The 19,306-nt window shown below is 50.6% G+C and overlaps 1 protein-coding gene across 4 annotated transcripts in view; it reads right to left on the bottom strand.

Moving 5' to 3' along the window:
• Window positions 1-19,306, bottom strand: part of LOC307110611 (U3 small nucleolar RNA-associated protein 14 homolog A-like) — a 173,114-nt gene that overhangs the window by 7,059 nt on the left and 146,749 nt on the right. The window contains exons 5-8 of one of the 4 annotated variants that reach the window (XR_013814458.1): window positions 9,853-9,983; window positions 7,759-7,900; window positions 7,251-7,628; window positions 1,393-1,542 (exon numbers count right to left, since the gene is read on the bottom strand). Coding sequence is in view for 2 of the 4 variants with exons in the window: in XM_079789815.1 (XP_079645941.1) it covers window positions 9,742-9,983 (242 nt within the window). In the remaining 2 variants the exon portion in view is untranslated. Of the gene's footprint in view, window positions 1-1,392; window positions 1,543-7,250; window positions 7,629-7,667; window positions 7,901-9,631; window positions 9,984-10,609; window positions 10,853-19,306 lie in introns of those variants that run through there. The other 3 variants (XM_079789816.1, XR_013814459.1, XM_079789815.1) reach the window with 3 other exon arrangements.

Here is a 19,306-nt window from a genome sequence, read left to right as displayed (position 1 = left end):
ACAGGTCCCCAGGTCCAGTCATCCACTTTGAAACACCCCATGAATCCACCTCACTCAGGGGCTGTAACTTAGCTTTCATTATTTATCAAACCCTCTACAACCATGTCCTGTCCAACCAGACTCACACGAGGCAGCCAGAATGGAGACAAATTTGATTCTGCAGCTCCCTTTCTGAAAACCTTTCAGCGCTTCTAGTTCCATCCTCCTAGGCCCCTGTCCCAAACCTCCTCCACCATAAAGTATACCCTGTGGCTGCCCAACTATTCAAGCTCTATTGAACCCCCCGCCTTTCCACAAGCTGCTCTAATTGCTTGAACATTTCCCCCCACCCCCAACCTGGCTAGCTCCTCTTTGCCCTTAAATACTCAGCTCAGATTTCACCACTTTGTGCCTCGGTTTTTTCACCCCATAAAATGAGCACAATCTTGGTACTTACCTCATAGGTTGTTGGAAGGAAGAAATGAGTTAATCCCTGTAAAGCATGAAGAACTGTGCCCGACAGTTTGATCAATGTTAGCTATTATTGTCCTGTCCAGGGATCCTTGACGCTGAACCAGATTCCCCCCACACTGCCCCGCACTTCCCTCACCACGCCCCTTGACAAACTGAACTCAGGTGGAATCACTAGACTTCTAATTCCTTGAGAGCCTACACAGGGTCCCGTTTACCTCTGTCTCTGCTCAGAGTAGGGCCAGGGGCACCGGAGGGACAGAGTGAATGCTAGTTGAATGAATAAATGTTCGGGCCACGCGGCCCTTTGCCACTCTCTGAAAGTCGTTCCAAATGACTTGTGGGCACTCTCTCTCGCTAGGACTTCTGACAGCATAGCCCGAGATGTCTGGATCTCTGCCCCGGCTCTCACTAACCAGAGCCACACAACCCCATCAACGCGCTTGTTAGTGGCATGACAGGCGGAGTGACTCTCTCCTTCACTTTAAAAAGGAAAAAAAAGAAGAGGAAAATGACTTAGTCCTCACTGTCAACTGTGGCAAATAAACATCGCTATTACACACTCCAGAACTCAAGGAGCAACACGTAATTAGGCACAGGTTCAATCAGGAGTGAGAGGCAGGCTGGGTGAGAGCTCCGAGCACGAGTGGCTCATTTGCACTGCAGAAGAGGGATGTTGATGTTCATGCAAATGCTGTCTCTAAGATTCCCAATTAAATAAACATTAATATTTTTAAGGCCCAACCTAGGCGAAATGCTCTTCCCGAGAAAAGGAGTAGGGAAGCTGTGTAGGTGTGTGTGTGTCTGAGTGGCAGCAGCACATTTATTATGATTTGACTTGTTTTCTGATTATAAAACTAATATATTTCCATTGTGAACACCTTGGAAATATATAGAAAACAATAAAGAAGAAAATAAAAATCAGTAATAATCTTACCATACCCTTGGTCCTGTCGCCCACTGGATTCGCTCTTCCCACATTCAGCAACTTGGTAAATGACCTCATCCAGTCCTGTGGCTTTAAATGCTGTCTTTATGCTCATGATTCTCACATTAATATCTCCAGTCCCATCCTCTTCACCAGGCTTCAGACTAGATGTCAAGAGACAGAGCCTTGTGGTACTTAATAGCATCAGAAACTCAGTTTGGCCACAATAAATCTCGTGCTTTCCACCCTCTCCCCACAAAACTGTTTTCTCTTCTGATCTTCTCTTTTATTAAATGTCACCACGACACCCAGTTGCTTAAGCCAAAAACTAGAAGTCATTCCCTAACCTTCACACACATTTGGTTCATCAGCAAATCTTAACTCTACCTTCCAAAGACATCCCAATTTCCTGCATATCCTCCCTCTTTACCACCATCACCCAAGTGCAAGAGGCCAATATTCGTTGCTTAGAATTTTATAAGGCCAGTCCCCTAGCCCATGTCCCTGCTTTCTCTATTCTTTGTACTGGGGTCAGAATGATATCTGGTTGTCTTCTTAAATTAACAGCTAAAACATTGCAAAAACATAAATACTTTCAGGTCTTGATTCAAGTAGCGTTTCAGAAATCAGCACCTATTATGGACTACATCAGCAGTGTCTGAGTGTCTGGGTTGTAAGATAGTACCCCAGCTGACCAAGAGCAAGCTTGGAACTCTTCATTGGTTTACCTTTCTACCTCTGCTGAATGAAGTGATCATTACTTCTTTTATTATTTCACTAGAGCAGTGGTCGGCAAACCGCGACTCGAGAGCCACATACAGCTCTTTGGCCCCTTGAGTGTGGCTCTTCCACAAAATACCACGAGTGGGCGCGCACATAGAATGCGATTGAAACTTCGTGGCCCATGCGCAGAAGTCGGTTTTTGGCCTGGGCAAGTCTATTTTGAAGAAGTGGTTCTAACGTTGAGCCACACTCAAAGGAGCCAAAGGGCTGCATGTGGCTTGCGAGCCGCAGTTTGCCGACCACTGCACTAGAGGCCTGGTGCACAAATTCATGCACGGGTAGAGTCCCTCTGGGTGGCCTGCAGGGATGGGGCCAAAACCCACAGTAAAACGCCGCCTGCAGCTCCTACCTGCTGCTCCCACTCATCCCAGCCCCACTGTGCCTGCTGTGGATTCGCACCCAATCAGTCCCAATTGGGAGAGGCTCGCACTGCCGAAGCAGTGCTCGCCAGCCATAAGCCCTGTGCCTGGCGCCCTCCCAAGGGGAGTGGCCTGCGGGAGCAGGCTGAAACCGGCTCTCCGCCAACATCCCCCGAGGGATCCCGGATTGCAAGAGGGAGCAGGCCAGGCTGAGGAACCCCACTGGTGCACGATCGGGCCGGGGAGGGACTGTGGGAGGGCTCCAGGGTGTGTCCGGCCCATCTTGCTCAGTCCCGATTGGCCAGACCCCAGCAGCAAGCTAACCTACTGGTTGGAGAATCTGCCCCCTGGTGGTCAGTGCACGTCATAGCGACTAGTCAACCAGTTGACTGTCTGCCCCCCGGTGGACAGTGCACATCATAGCGAGTGGTTGAGCAGCCTTAGTATATCATTAGCATATTATCTTTGGTTGGTTGTTCAGTTGTTCTGCCGTTCAGTCTATTTGCATATTACCCTTTTATTATATAGGAATATTATATAGGATACCATGAATTTCCAATCTATGACTCAAGTGAACCAAAGGGATAACTTTAAAAATACTTTTTCTCATAATTAAACTTTGTATTTGTCTGGAACCACCATGTTGTCTGGTGACAGAAAATGCAATCTATTTAATTCTGGATACACTCAATCATTTAAGGTTTGTTTTCTGTCTCCTCAAGTTTAAACTCAGCCAATGTGGATTTTCTCTATGCCTTCCTTCTGCTCACTACCCGAGATTTATCTAAACTGATGGAGGTAGTGGGGTGGGAAAGGCCTTTATAGGAGCTGGTTTAAAGCTGTCATCTGTCCTTGCTAAAATCTAAGAAGAACTTGGTTTTTTTTGTGGTCTTTGGTTAACCCCACTTTTATCAGGTGAGATGGACCCCACCCCACCACCAATCCCAGGTGTCAATTGATCCAAATGATCCATGCCTGACCCTCTATCAACCATTGCTGGACCCTTTTGGGACCACAGGAGGGTTCCAGATACTCTTCCATGACAGTCTGGGGTCACACACAACAGAATGGTCCATCGTGGATGCTCCATGGACCCTGCTGCCATTTCTTCTCTAGTCCACCGTGGGTCGCACCTGGAAAGTTCTGTTCAGGTCCTTTCTGCAGGCTTTCCAAACCTATCCAAGTGCTTTGTCCTCTCCTGGCCCTGGATTAAGCTCATCTGGGCGGAGAGGATTAGTGTGATAGACACGCAGCCACAGAGCTACCCAGATCCCTCTTCACAGAAGTCCTGGTGCCCAGCTGCCGGGAGCGAGTGCAGATGGTCTCCAGCTGTCAGCTCCTCCCAGATGCAGAAAGCCACCTTGCCCTTCCCAGAGCTGTGTGTATCCAATAACGGACTTAGGTGGATGTAAATGTCCAGCCATTCCAACCAACACAGAACAACTTTGGTGGTAATATTTACTCCAGTTTCCTACTGGCCCAGGCTCTGTCAGGCTTGCATCCCAATCCATCTCCTCCCTCACCCAATTCTGCTTTCTTTCCCTTCCTTTCTTAGGTGTTAATTATTCACCAGCATTTTGCACCCAAACTTCATCTCACCGTTTACTTGCGGAGCACCGACCTGCAACATTTGTGAAGCTGAGCCACGTTCAGGGTCCCTTCTGAGGAACACTCACTGCAACTCTGGCTTCCCCGGGGGCCCTCTCCCATCAGCCCCTCCGCTCAGCCCCTGGAGTCCCCTCAGGCTCAGCAGAACTAGACCATCCGCTTTAAAACTCTCAATATATTTTTAAACTTTGTATATTTCTTTATATTTCAAATATTCTTAATATATTATCCTGCAATCTCCCCAAACCTACTGCCAATAGCATGGCAGCTGGCTCTGGCACAGGAAAAGCCATGCTTTTGAAACAAAAACTTTTTCCTATCAACCTGGGTTTTTGTGGGGTTTGTTTTGTTTTTCGCCAGGACTTTGCAGAGGCTCTTTTGAAACTCAAGACTGAGAATTGATGCCTTTGTTCTCTTTTGTTTGGCTGTGGCCTGCCTCCCTTGAGGCGATGAGCTTATATTGCCCTAACTGCGCAGGAAAGATAGAAGGTTCCCGGGGTCCAGTATAAAGGTGAAGGTATGTGTGTGTGGAATATGGAAAAGGCTTGAGTTTACGCAAAATCTTACCCTTGTTTGCCAGATACCTGTAGCCTTCTAAATACCACTGAAAACAGGCAGAGCTCAAATCTGTTCTGGTTCTGAAACCCAGACATGGGAGGCTAAGCCACAGGAAGGGCGAGAACTCTAAAAAGATATGCAAAGTCACCTGAAAGAGAGAGCAGCACAAACAAGAGTAGGGCTCTCTTACATCTCAGTAGCTATAGGGCCCAGAAGATGGGTTTGGAAAGGTTAAGGGATATCAAGAGAAAGAGTCTCAGAAGCAGGTGTGGACAGTTCTACTGGAAAGTCCTTCCCCCTGTGTTGATTGATAGATGCCAAACATCTGTAGTCTTCTGTGACTGCGGTAGCCCTCAAGGAACCACACTCTGTTTAGCCCCTGTGACATGCTTTAAGCAACAGACTACAGAGGACTAAGCCTAAAAGGGCATACGCCTTAAGAAGACCTGTCAGCTTCAACTTTTGTGCTTTTAGGAGTTCTGAGCCCCATGTTAGAAGTCTGGCACCATTGTGGGGAAAACCTATGAGCAAGCCATGTGGAAAGAGAGGTCTTGAGATTATATGGAAAGAGAGGAGGCACAGCCATCCCAGAATCCCAACTGAGCCCAGCCCCCACTGGCCCACCAACACAAGCAGCCACATGAGTGGCCTCCAGTCAGGCCAGTAGAATTAATTGCCCAGCTGAGTGCAGCCCATTATGAAGACTTATATGAATCTATACGTTTTCTGTTTTAATCCCACTAAGTTTGGTGGTGCTTTGCTATACAACTGTAGTCAACTAAAAGGAAGTTGTAGCTTACAGACTTCAAGTCTTCAGGGCAGGCCCTCCGAATTATGAAACGAATTCATCAGACATCCTAATTAATGCCAATAAATATTCAACTCACCTTACTCCCTCTGTGCCAATTCCAGGCTCATGCATCAACCTTCCAACCCAGCCCGACCCCCAGCTCCTGCCTGCAATGCAGTTGTGACTTTGGGAAGGAAGGCACTAGCAGAAGACTGTGGAGAGCTTTCTTCCTGGCTGGCAGCGGCTCACTTCTCTCTGTGTCCTCACAGGGCCTTTCCTCAGTGTGTCCGGGCCCCGAGGGAGACCAGACACAAATCCCAATGCACCAGTGCCCTACTCTATGACCTCATTTAACTTCAACCACTTCCTTGTATGCCCTATCTCTAAATACAACCACGCTGGGGTTCAACCTGTGAATGTTGGGGAGACACATTCAGTCTGTATCAATGGTAAAGATTTAGACCAGTTAGGTCACAGAGAGGCAGGGAGTTGAGGAAGTTCCGGTTTAGTGGCCATTATTTTCTGTGACCTAGGATACAAGACCATCTACTGATGATGAGTGGGATCTGCAGAAGGAGGAGGCCAGAGGAAAGGAACAGCGTGTGGGAACAGAGCGAGGGAAGGAGGAGGCAGTGGAAGTCTTGGCAGGAAGGCTTGAGAGCCCTTTTAGCAGGTGAATGCACAGATCTGAAATGAAGCTTCTTCAGAGCATGGTGAAGCACTTTCATTTGGGAGCCATCATAGTTCAGGAGCAGGAGCAAAGAAGAGAGCAGTGAATTTATGCTGGGTAAGAGAGGAGAGAGGGAAAAGGAGAGAGGAAAAGGAGAAAGGGAGAGGGAGAGAAAGAGGGAGAGGGAGAGGGACAGGGAGAGGGAGGGGGAGGGGGAGAGGGAGAGGGAGAGGGAGGGGGAGGGGGAGAGGGAGAGAGAGAGGGAGGGGGAGAGAGGGAGGGGAAGGGACAGGGGAAGGGAGGGACAGAGACAAGGGGAGAGACAGGGGGAGGGAGAGGGAGAGAGGAGAAGACAGGAGAGGAGAAAAGAGGAGATGAGGCTGAATGTAGTTGAAGAACAGTCCTTGGAACCAGGCGAGGTTAGTAAAAGAGCAAAAATGAGATGGGATTTTATGGGAGGGGAAATTTAGATGGGATCAGAAATACTGGGATAAAAGTAAAGAGAGGGCTCAGGAGTATCTTTAAAATAGCCTCTCATTTCACAAGAACTCACGAAGGTTAATGGTTCCATTTGTGTCTAAACCTGAGACGCTGGTTTAGTAGCTGCTTGAGCGACCCCCCGGCTTAGCTCACACACTCATCTGTCGCTGTCTTTGTTACAAAGCCATGGAGCTGATGGGAGATGTGTGTGAAACTGTATTTATAATGAGAGGCTCCTTAAGGAAGAGCCATTCCTGAGAATTTCCCCAAGTCAAAGAGACCCCTTTCTTTAGCAGAGAGAGGTGATCGGCTGAGGTGTTTGTAATACAATAATTACAGGTCAGTGGTGGGAGAAGTCCTCCTAGATTGTCCCGCTATGCCCATATCCCTGGCATAGTTCTGAGGCCACTAGCTCTGCCACTCCTAGATATGTGACCCGGGGCCAGTGAATGAACTTGCCTGAGTCTTTTTCCTCATCTTGAAAACAGCTTCCTTTCCAGGGCTACAGTGTGGGCAGAATGAGATCACGGATCTGAAGTAGTGCAAGTGTTAGTCACAATTACTGTTGAAGCACCCACCTATCATAGGCTTCTTTGAGGCTGATCTTTTTAAGAGCAGACTTACCTAAAAGGATGATCTGGGATGGGCCTACTGCTTCCAATGAAGTTCCTCCGGTTCCCAGTCAGATCCGCGGAGGAAAACAGGCAGATGCCTGAGTCCACGAAGGAACAAAAGCTTGGTACCCACGTCAGAAGCCGCGCCCGGGTCTAAAGCAGTGGTCCCGAGCTTTAGCGTGCTTCCGAGTCACCTGGAAGGCTTGTTTACACATCGGTGCTGCCGTCCAACACTGGCATTTCTGATTCAGCAGTTCTGGGTGGGGCCCAAGTATTTGCCCGTCTAACAAGTTTCGGGGTGCTGCTGCTGTCCAGGAGCCCACACTTTGAGAGTCACTGACCAGAGTCCTTATGCAAACCCTTGTCACAGCCGAGTCAGCTCTACTTCCTGTGGGCAGAGGGAGACATTCCTCATTTCACTGATGAGTGGGGACCCTGTTCCTTTCCCAGTCAGAGGTCAGAAGTGACAGTCCCTTCCCTGGCCCCAGTGGTCCAGGGGAGAGGGCTGAACCACCCACCTGAATGGATGGGTTGGATCAATCATTAAGCAGCTGTTGCTGGAATGACTGCCATGCGGAAGCCGTGGTTATGTCACACGATGTGGGAGCCACTGAGGGGCCGTTTTCTTGTTCAGGCTGGGTTCCACGGGGCTTCGAGGAGCTAGGAACGGAGCCAATCGGGATAAATGTTGTTTTTACTAGAAACAGAGCCAATCAGAATAAACGTTATTTTTAAAGCAGGGACAGCTGTGCTACTGACAGGTCAGGGTACAGGGAGTGTAGAGTGTTGCCACCTGTAGAGGTTTGGCTTCCAAACCTCCGTCTCGTGCTTGGTAATCACCAAATTTGTCAACTTGAGTCCAACTTCCTCAAAAGAAACTAAAACTAGCGGGCACTTGCCTCTCCGGGCCTTCCCTGGATTTAGGGGACCCGATGGAGACTCTGCCAATCAGTGCAGTGGCTTCAGACTCCCCCAGAAGTTAAGGACCTGAGAATCGTGAAAATCGACCCACCAATGGGTGGGGCAATTCCGTGGAGCTTCTGGAAGCCTCCAGGGCAGCCGTCTAAGAGACATCACAAGGCCTGTTGGTGGTTTCAGGTGTGTAAGCTGTGGTATGTGACGCCCAGGGAAGGCTGCTCCGTGCCTTCACCAGGGGTATTTTTTTGGTTTTGTTATTTTATTAAGTTTTGCTCGAAGCTAAGAATAAGTTCAAAATAAACTCTGGAATCCAAAAACCTAGTTTGGAGTTTTGCTCTTCCATTTTTGGGTCGTTTTGAGCAAATCTCTTAACCTAACGGAGCCTTAATTCCTTAAACTGTAAAAAAGAAGAGTAATCTATATATACAAAAGCCCAAGCGACTGAACAACCAACTGGTCAACTGGTCGCTATGATGCACACTGACCACCAGGGGGCAGACGCTCAACACAGGAGCTGCCTCCTGGTGTTCAGTGTGCTCCCATAGCCAACCTCCCACAGGCCCTCCTTCTGGCCAGCTGGCCCTGATCGGCCCCCATTGCTGGCCAGGCCGAGGGACCCCACCCATGTATGAATTCATGCACTGGGCCTCTAGTTTCTACATAAAGGTAGTGGGGGAATAAAATCAGATAACTGTGCAAATGTGTTGAAAACTGTATCGCCCTATAAAACTGCGAGTTTCTAATTTTATGTAAATGTGGACTGACACATGGCTTCTTCTCAACAATTAGTGAGCTTTTCCCTCTCTGCTCATCAGTGCCTCAGTGTCTCTACTTCCAGCACGTTCACAGTGAACTGTAATTAGCTGTTTACTAATCTATTTGTCCCACTAGACTCAGTTCCTCAAGGGTAGAGCCTGAAGGTACCTAGTAGGGTCACAGCAATTGTCAATGGTATGAAAAAATAGAAATATCTGCTGGGGCCGTGGCCAGTGTGCTTAGTAGTTAGAGCATCAGCCGCTGCCCTGAAGGGTTGCAGGTTCAATTCCCAGGCCCCCATTGGGGTGAGTGCAAGAGGCAACCTATCCATGTGTTTCTCTCCCATCGATGTCTCTCTCTCTCCCTCTCTCCCTTTTTCTCTCTCTCTCCCTCCCTCCTTTCCACTCTCTCTAAAAAAAAGAAAAAAAGAAAAGAAAAGAAAAAATATCTTCGGGTGAGGATTAACAACAAAAAAAGTGTCCTAATATATATATATACACACTGTAACAGCTGACAGCTCAATTTTGAAAATGAAATGCATTTTAATAAATACTGCCTTTATAATTATTCAAAGTGTGCGCATACCTTTTGGGGGGACACCCTATATTTGCTGGGATCTCCATGAGTGTCGCAGGAAGTTTCCAGCTCGGGTGCAACTCTCACGTTCTGAAACCTTGTTGAACTGTAGCAAGATGCCCCAGTGGAGCAGGGGGCGATCAGATGGAAGGCGCTCCTGGCGAGGCTCCTGGTTGTCCTGCAGGTGCGAGTGATGGACACGGAGGAGGAAACGCGTCCTAATTGGTAGCGTGTGAAACACCTCCCAGGCGCTAGGCTGGCTTGTAAGTGCCATCTGTCCTGCCACAGAGGACTGAAGGGAGGGATACCGCTCTCGGGGTTCCGGGGGCAGTGTCGGCACCGGGACGAGCTGTTGCTATTACCTTGTCTGTGCTCCACCTGGGTGACTGCAGGCGAGGGACTCGGTCTGGGGTTTCCACTCTGACATCAAACAGATGATGCAGCGGCAGGTCTCCAGTTCCCAGGTGTTCGGCCGCATTTGTTGAAGGGAATTCTGGGGAGAATGAGAAGTCAACTTTTTTTTTTTTTCTATCCAGGAAGGTTTTACATCAGTATACTTCACACTATTTGATATTTGATCTCCCAGTTCCAGAAGAAATGAAATGTACTTCTTTATTCTGACCCTTTCTTGTCTTAAGCATCTTCTTGTTATTCACGCCACAATTACTGAATTCCCATCAAGAGGCCAACCCCTGTGTTGTTGGATCCTGGGGACACCCAGGAAGATATGGCAGTGCTTCTGAACGCAGGAAGTCCACGATCTTTGATGAGGGGTTGGGGAGGGGAACATGGAAGCAAAGTACAGCATATGTAGTGGAAATATAACAGAGGTATATACAAGGGATTCTGAGAAATGGGCGGGCGGGGGGGATCGGGGTGGGGGGGAGAGAACCTCCAGCTATGTCCAGGGGTCGCAGTCCCTGTCTGCTGTGTTTTCTGTCCCCCCTCCTTCACTGTATGAAAGCTGTCTCCCCCACCGTTAAGGTCCAGCCATTCCCTCTGGTCTAAGCTAGTTTTACTTTTGGTTTCAGGCACACACCAGTACACGGCTCAGTGCGTCCCTCCCGGAGTCACACAAGCTCATTCAGATGGAGCCACATCTGAGTTTCGGTCTCTCACCTAAAGGAGGGCTGGGTGCTGCCGATGGGCATGGCACGTGCAGCACCGTGAGAGACAGGCCTGCCTTGGGGGTGTTGAGATGTTTGATACAACTGCCTGCTTGTCACACAGTCAAGATGGTTCCAAACATGCCCAAGTCCGAGACCCTCTGCTTTGACGAATACCCAGCTTGTCACATGGGCGCCAGACTTCCTGGGGATCACTTCATAAGGCACAGAGATGTCTAACCACTATGCTGTCCACCTGAAACGAACATATTGTATGTCAACCATCATTGAAAAATAAATTTAAAAAAATTGTAAATACCCCATTAGTCACATCTCAAGAGCCTCCCAACTTTGTTCCTTCATTAAAGCCGTTACTCCAAAAGCTTCATACCTGTTACCCATCATGCTGACCCTGTTAAATTTAAAAGTCTAACCCTATATCTTAGGGTTTCACAGTGGCTGTAAGCTTCTTGACAGAAGGACTAAATAATTCATGTATCTAATCATTGTTACCAAGGGAAGGGGCTTCCTTTCCTGAGACAGATGCTGGCCCCTGTGGTTGGGGTGATGTTTTGCCCTGACCCCAGCAAATGAAGTCAGTGAATAGACTCGCACACACAGGAGTACTGCTTGCTTGTTGCTGTTTTTAGGGTGGCATTATATACTTTCATGATGATGATGAATGCCCCTTTGCCTAAACCATGCATGAACCTCACACCTTAAAACAAAATAAAACTCAGTGACTAGCAGCCCCATTGCAGTAATAGTCATAAAAATAAGAACACCCATGGATTATGTAACTTCTCTGTGCCCAGCTCTACGCTGGGTGCTTATATGCTTGATCCAATTTTCTTTAAAAAACACCCCTGTGATAAGTGTGGTCAGCCCCGTTTTAGAGAAGAAACCGAGGCCCCGGAGAGTTTAAATAATTTGCCTGCAGGGAGTGGAGGCAACAGCTGGATTCCTAGGTACCACACAGACATCTTCACCACCCCCATCGCCTCATCCCCCGGCTCCCAAACCCAGTCTCAGTGTTCCCTTCTGGGGGAGTGAGTTTCTGATCTTTTCAGCCTCCACACTGGGAAGTGAGCTCTGGTGAAGAAGTCGGGGAAGGGAGGCGGTGGCTGCTAAGAAGGTGGTCAGCAGCGGCTCCCCCTCTGTGTCACGTGGGACAAGGTTGCAGAAACTGGAAGGGAGACTAATGAAGAGGGCTGGTGACCCTTCCCACATCCTACGTCTCTCCTGTGGGTGGCTTTAGAAAGTCAGCCTTGGACGGTGTGGAGATTTCAATAAGAACCTCCTAACATCACACTCCAAAGAATGGCTGAACAGAGGGGAGGCCACTCACGGTGTTCAGACCCGATGGGAGGTGCGGGCCGGGGAGGTGGCGGCTCTGGTCTCAGACAGACCCGGGTGGACCCAGCTGTGCCGCCTCGGAGCGCTGAGACACGAGACAGATGATTTCAGCTTCGAGTCTCTCTCTCCTCATTACAAATTAAGCCTAATAAAACCTATCCCGCAGGCTGATTATAAGAATTAGAGGTAATCCATGTTCAGAACCGCCACAGAGCAATGGGAAAAAATAATACTATAATCATAGCCATAGCATGGACATCTCCCTTAGCACGGCTGTTGCAGATTCAGGAATCAAATGGGAAATGTATTACCTGGGGAGATTTAGGTCTTTATTAACCACAACTTTCCAAAACGTGAACGATTTTCTTGGTGATTCCAGGACACTTTTGAGAGCAGCACCGATTGGCGGGTGGAGGGAGTCTTTTTGCGGGAACTGTTTCCTTCCTGTGTGTTGTGGGAGGGGCAGAGGTGCCCACGGTATCTCCAGTAAGTTCCTCTTGGATGGAATCGCCGTGAGCCTGTAAATTCTCACCCCCGAGTTTACAGCTGATTGATTGTTCATTCCACATACTGTAATTGCTTCATTAGAGGCTTCAGATGGTTCATTGTGTTGGCAACTTCCTGTGAAACTGTCTGCACAATCAGGGCCAGACACATGCCACTTGAGTCATCAGGAACTGAAGCGTTTGTTTGTTTGTGTTTGTGTGTTTGTTTGTTTTCAAAAGGCAGCATATTACCCGGGGCTTAATCTGAGGCTGAGGCTGGGCGAGCTTCCGCCAGATGGGGGCACCATGCGGACTGACAGATCTCCCCCCAGTGATCTCAGCATGGCGGGGCATCAGTTACCATCCATTTATTAATGACTTCCCGATTTCTCGCTCCAGCCCTGTCTCTCTCATGAACTTCAGAGCGAGATAATCAAATGCCTCAAGATACTTGGATTACCCCCCAGCCCCCACCCCTGCATCTCCAAGTCAACGTCTGCAACGCTGAATTTCCAATCCCACTGCACCCTCGCTCCCCTGAGCCCAGTATCTTCTCCTGTCCCCATTTCAACAAGCAGCATCGCCGCCTCTGTCACTCCTCTCCCCTTCATTCTGCCTTGTCTTTCTCCTTCGCACGCATCACCATCTAACCAAGCACCTCTTTCCCCCAGTTGATCTTGTTGATCGTCTTACCCACCCTGGAATGTCAGCTACATGCAGGCAGAGACTTTTGCTTTGCTCACTGCTGTAAACCCAGAACCTAGAAGGGTATGCAGCACACAGCTAGAACCAAATAAATGGTGAACCCAGACTAAGCCAAGCATGTCAAACTCTCGACCCGTGGGCCACATGCCTCCTTTATTTGGCTCCTGTTAGCCTTGGAGTTTGACATGCTTGCTCTAAGCCGTTCACAAACACCCAGCACAGAGGAGATCCTCAGAAATAAAGAGCGTGGATGAGCAGAGGTGAGGGATCTATCGAGTCCCTCCCCAGGTCTCACCCTCAGGGGCTGGTAGGCAACCTCCCTCACTTTTCATGGACTTGGTACAGGGCAGACAGGCCTTGCTTTTCTCCCGGGCACCCCTGTCAAGCAGGGATCTGTGCTGAGGTTCCTCCGGGGGTGGACTCCTGACCCGGCTCCTGGGGAAGCGGAGCTGCAGGCTCTGGGGAGGAGGCAGGACGGGCTGCGTCCCAGGCTCCAGCCTCAGTCGGGAGCAGCAGATGGGGCTGGGGGCAGCGTGGCGGGGGAGCCGGGATTCTGGCAGAAGAGGGACGAGGTGTGTGCCAGGGCTCCCGGGCGGGCTGGTGAGAGGACGGGCTTCTTGTTAAGTTAATTGAGGTAATTTCTGCTGCCACCTTTTGGATAGCAACAATATTCTCCTTCTACCAGCCACTGCTCATATCTCTACCTCCCGCCACATCGCTCGGCAAAGAGGCAGTGCTCTAAATTTAGCTGCATTTATTTAGCTATTCCTTAAAACTCTGTCCCTTAAAACATAATTATAGGATTTCTCAGACAGACGGTAGTACATGGAGTGCACCAAATTACAGGTATGACTTGGAGATCCAACTGGGGCCATCAAATAAAATTGACAGCAGCGGCCTAATTCTAGAATAATCCACATGGCAGCTGAAGACATTGTGTTCCTTAGGCTCCTCTCCTTCATCTGCATATTGAGCCAAAAGGTGAAAGGAACCAAAAGAAACTAAAGGAAGTGACCTCTAGGTCAAGGTGCAAACCCTGGGGAGCCCAGCCTCCTCCTGCTCCGCAGAGCTGGGAATACAACCAGGCCCCCCAAAGTCAGGCGTGCTCCCCCGAGTTTAGTGTTCACCCGAGCCTCCCTCTGTCCTTCCACCCAGCCAAGAGCCTGACATACATGGGTGACCTCTAGGACAGGACAGGTTTTTTGTTGTTGTTGTTGTTGAATATATTTCTATTGATTTCAGAGAGGAAGGGAGAGGGAGAGAGAAATATCAATGATGAGAGAGGATCCTTGATTGGCTGCCTCCTGCATGCCCCACACTGGGTGTCAGGCCCAAAACCCGGGCATGTGCCCTGGCTGGGAATGGGACCATGACCTCCTGGTTCATGGGCTGATTGATGCTCAACCACTGAGCCACGCCGGCCGGGCTTTTTTTTTTTTTTTCCTTAAAAAAAAAGTTCTTTTGAGTCTTCCGTGATTACAAAATGCAGAAACCAAAGTTAGCTTTCCAAGGGAAAAGTGATGCTGGGAGGAGGAGAACGGGTCCCTCTGGGAAGTGATGACCCCACTCAGCAGAGCCCGGTGGACATAAAAGCCACGGAGAGATGAATCATTCTGTTTCTGATTCATGCCACACACACAGCCCGCTCCTGCCTGCCGAGTGGCCGCTTTGGTGCAGTCAGCCCCTGGGGACACACAGCAAATCAGAGGGAGAAGGGAGATCTGTTCAATCTAAAATCTTCTGTAGATACCACAGTAGAAGGGCCCGAGGGTAGTGCCTGGGAGGACAATTGGGCCCAGGGGCAGGGAACTGCTGGGAGGTGGCGCCGCCCTGCTGGTGACCAGTGATGCCTGAGGATTTCCCCCTCTCTAAATCAGATTTTTTTCTTCCCAGATGGGTCATCATGGCTTTCAGGCACGAGTAAAGGGCTCTCTGGCCAGGTGTATTTCCCCGGGGCTCTGGGTGGAGTCGAGGGTCCGGGGCTGTCACTAAGCCTCCCGAGTTCACCCTGGCATGTCTGGTGGCCTCGAGTTCCCCCAGCATGAAGACAGCCAGTCGGTCCGGTTGAAAGGGATCTTCCAGGTTTTCTATGCCAGCCTCTGTGTTTGTCAGAGCTGCTGACTCAAGCCCAGAGCAGTTAAGCGGCTTGTCTCAGACTACAGGGTCTTGGTCCAGGGCTACCGCTTTCCAAGCAACTCCTGGGCCCGTGGCAGGAGCGCTGGCCCTGGAGCCAGCTGTTCTTAGATTTGAATGTAGACGCAGCCACACAGGCTCGGCACACCTCTCGGAGCCGCTGTTTCCGCTATAAAAGGGGAGGATCATGCCTGCCGGGCCCCCTGCACTGTGTGGTTTTAAGGATCAAATGATCCAGCCGGAGGGCAAGTGCTTTGTAAACTGTAAAGTGCTGACCAGACACTGCTTTCTGTCCTCTTTTCTCATCCGTGGCTCAGATCCCCAACGGGCCCAACCTTCTGACTTCAGCTCTAAACAGAGTGGCATGGAGTGGTCGCCAGGTGACTGTGTGCAGCCGGAGCAGCAGGAGGCAGCAAGCAGGCCCTGCACCCCCCACTGTCCGCCCCTCCCTCTGTGCCCTTCAGCTCCCCCAGACCGGGCCTGGGTGGAGTGAGCTGCAAAGCTGTCTGTCCACTCTCTCCGGTGGCTCTGAGGTCCTGGCTGGAGGCAGATCCCGGGCATCTGACCATCGGGCCCCTGTGAACATCTCACCTCTCAGCCTTTCCTAGGGGTTTAGGACATGCAGCGGACCCTGTCCCAGGGTTACTGTCTCCCATGAAACCAGAAGTTACCCGTATTCTGGAAGGGGTAACAGCCACCCCGGCCACCTTGGAGCGCCCCAGACTGGGATGGCTGCAGATAGCCTTCCTAACCAGTGACCAGCACTAAGCACGAAATTAATATTCACTGAGCATCTACTACATGTCAGGGGCTCCCCCCCCCCCCCCACAATGAGATTGGTCCTCCAATACCTGCTGAATGAGAAACAATTACTCGTGTTTTACAAAGGAGGAAACCAGAGTCCAGAAGTTTCGTGAAATTTGCCCAAGATCATGTGGCCAATGGCAGCATTAATAACAGCAACAATGAGTGCTTTTAATAAGCCGAACGTTTTATGTGCATGCTCACCAGGGCCTCACAGTCACCCTGAGGTTACGCCCATCCTGCAGGTGAGAAGGCTGGCATGGCAGCAGTAAATGGCCTGGGCAGTGCCCCAGACAGCTAGTGGTGGATCTAGAGTCAAGCCCAGGCCCCATTCCTGGTCTCCGCTCACACGGGCTGCCGGGCTGCCCCTGATGCGGGCTCCCGGTGCTAATTCCAGCATCCTGCCGGGGAATCTCGCTGCAGCATCGCCCAGGGGTTTTTTCCAGCGAGGCTCTCAGTCTCTACCCCGAAGACTCTGCTCCAGCACATCTAGGAAGGGCTGCTGCTGTGTTTATAGCACACCTGGGCGCTTCCCTCTGCTGCCTCCGCAATCGTCACGGTCTCTGAACGGCCAGACCTTGTTTGGTCCCCATCTTTCATCCTCAACTTCTGCCCTCACCACCACTGGCCCTGTCCTGGCCTCCATCACCACCAACCTTGCTTCATTGTAAATTCAGGGGCCACTTTTAGGCTCCCCTCGATTGTCCTCAGCGGCCACCAGCACCAGCGAACACGTCTTCACAAAATTCTCCTCCATGACATCCCTTTTCTCATGGTTTTCCTCCCACCACTCTGACCCCTCCTGCCTGACTTCCAGTGGACTTCTATCCCTTTACTCTTTTTAAAAATATATTTTATTGATTTTTTACAGAGAGGAAGAGAAAGTTAGAAACATCGATGAGAAAGAAATACTAATCAGCTGCCTCCTGCACACCCGCAGGCCGACTCTCTATCCACTGAGCCAAACCGGTTAGGGCTATCCCTTTACTCTTGCTTTTCTCTGAACTCTGCTCAGTTATCTGCTCTCGCTGTGCTCCTCGCCCTGGAAGAGCTCATCCACCCACGGCCTCAGCTACCACCTCAGTGTTGGTGCCTCAGATCACCTGCCTAGAGCTCCCCTAGAGCCCCAGGTGGCGCTGCCTCTTGGTCACGTCCACCTGCGGGCCCTCAAACAGGGCGGCATGGCCTTCGTGGGACACCACACCTCCACCTGCTCCCCGGCACCTCATCTCTGCGAAGGATCATTCATGGTCACAGAGCCCAGAGGCGTGTGGGGCAGGGGCATGTCCCTAACTCCTCCTTTGTCCTGTTGTCACCAAGTTGCAGGGATTCCGGCTTCGAACCCTCACAGAAGCACCAGCTCTCCGTCTCCGTGGCCTCTTCCCAGGGCTTCCTCCCTCTGTGCCCGGGCGCGTTATTCCCGTGTCTTCCGGGCCAGGCTTTCATCCACCCAAGACCCTCTCCACCCAGAAGCCAATCAATCAGCCACGCTACTTCCTTACTGAAACCACTAGGCATTTCCCTACTTCCTTCCAGCATCAAATCCCAGCCTTCCATCTCCTGCCCGAGGCGCTCCCCGAGGGACAGGGTTTCCTTTCCAGGCCAGTCTCCTGCACCCCCTCACCAAACAGCTCCTCACCAAACAGCTCCTCACCAAACAGCTCCTCACCAAACAGCCCCTCACCAAACAGCCCCTCACCAAACAGCCCCTCACCAAACAGCCCCTCACCAAACAGCCCCTCACCAAACAGCTCCTCACCAAACAGCCCCTCACCAAACAGCTCCTCACCAAACAGCCCCATCTGGGCTCCGACGCGTCGGCCTGGGCACGGTTCTGGGAAACGGAGGGGGTTTTGATATCTCTGCACGCGCCGTCCCCTCTGGCAGGAAGACTATCTGGTTTTTCATGTTCATCCTCCAAGTCTCCCTAGGCAGGCACCCCCTCCAGAAGCCCTCTCACCCCTGGCTTTGGGTAGATGTCCCTCGCTCGCCGGCCATGGCACCCTATAGTCCCGTTTCCCACCCTCACTGCCAACCCCGCACTATTGCAGCCTAGTGTGCCTTTCCCATCAGCCCACAAGTCTCCACCTTCCTTTCTTCAGGGCCCAGGATGGCACCAGCGACATTTAATAAATATCTGTGGACTAATAATGATTAAAATAACAACATGCACCAAACATTTATTGAGGACTTAGGACAGACAGGCACCACGATAAGTACAGGCATTGTGTCAATTAACCCCGTGGTCGGCAAACTGCGGCTCGCGAGCCAGATGCAGCTCTTTGGCCCCTTGAGTGTGGCTCTTCCACAAAATACCACGGCCTGGGCGAGTCTATTTTGAAGAAGTGTCATTAGAAGAAGTTTAAGTTTAAAAAATTTGGCTCTCAAAAGAAATTTCAATCGTTGTACTGTTGATATTTGGCTCTGTTGACTAATGAGTTTGCCGACCACTGAGTTAACCCATCCAAACACTCTAGAAGGTAACTAATTCTTATTCCCATTTTACAGGTGAGGAAACTGAGTCATGGGGGTGTTGAGTAACTTGTCCAAGGTCAGCCGTTTAGTCAGTGGCCAAGTGAAGACCGGAGCCCACAGCCCAATCGAATGAATGAGGCCATTGGAGTGGCCAGGGCTCCACTCAGAATTTAGCTAGGGCCGCGTGCAGGCAGTAATGTCAACCTGAGGAAACGTCCCTGGGAAATGAGCTCTGAATTCACCCTGGGGAAGAGAAGACCATTCGATCCTTAGAACCAACCAGCCACCCCACCACTCGGAGGCCCTGAAGTCCCCATATTCCTGAGAAAAACCAGGAAAGAAAGGTTTCCCTCATCACTTTCCCTGTCCCCAGCCCGCCCTCCGGCCTCGGCACTGTGCTGCCCGCTGAGCAGTCCCCAGCTCCTCGCGGCTTCCCTGGCAGCAGTAGGGCTGCGGGTGAAGAACCACAAACCCCACGGCTGCCTGCAATGACCCCCACCAGCTGCGCCAGGAACCCGAGAGGGCAGAAAGCCGCTTGCAATCTGCGCGGAGTGGCTGGGAAGGCTGGAGAGAGCAATTTCTGTTTCACATCACCCCTTTGTATAATGTTGTGCCCTCATGACAAGTCCGCATAATGCAGCCTCGCTTCCCCAATTGCCGCCTTAAGAGAAAACAGTGAAGACCTATCTTTAATGTCAAATGAACAACGGGCATCCTTCCAGAGGGGGAAAACGACTTGCTTTGAAAGAGTT

This window comes from Cnephaeus nilssonii (assembly GCF_951640355.1).
Source record: "Cnephaeus nilssonii genome assembly, chromosome: 14".
Lineage (NCBI taxonomy): Eukaryota > Metazoa > Chordata > Mammalia > Chiroptera > Vespertilionidae > Cnephaeus > Cnephaeus nilssonii.
Note: the sequence above shows the minus strand (reverse complement) of the source record. Positions and strands in the feature narration are given on the sequence as shown.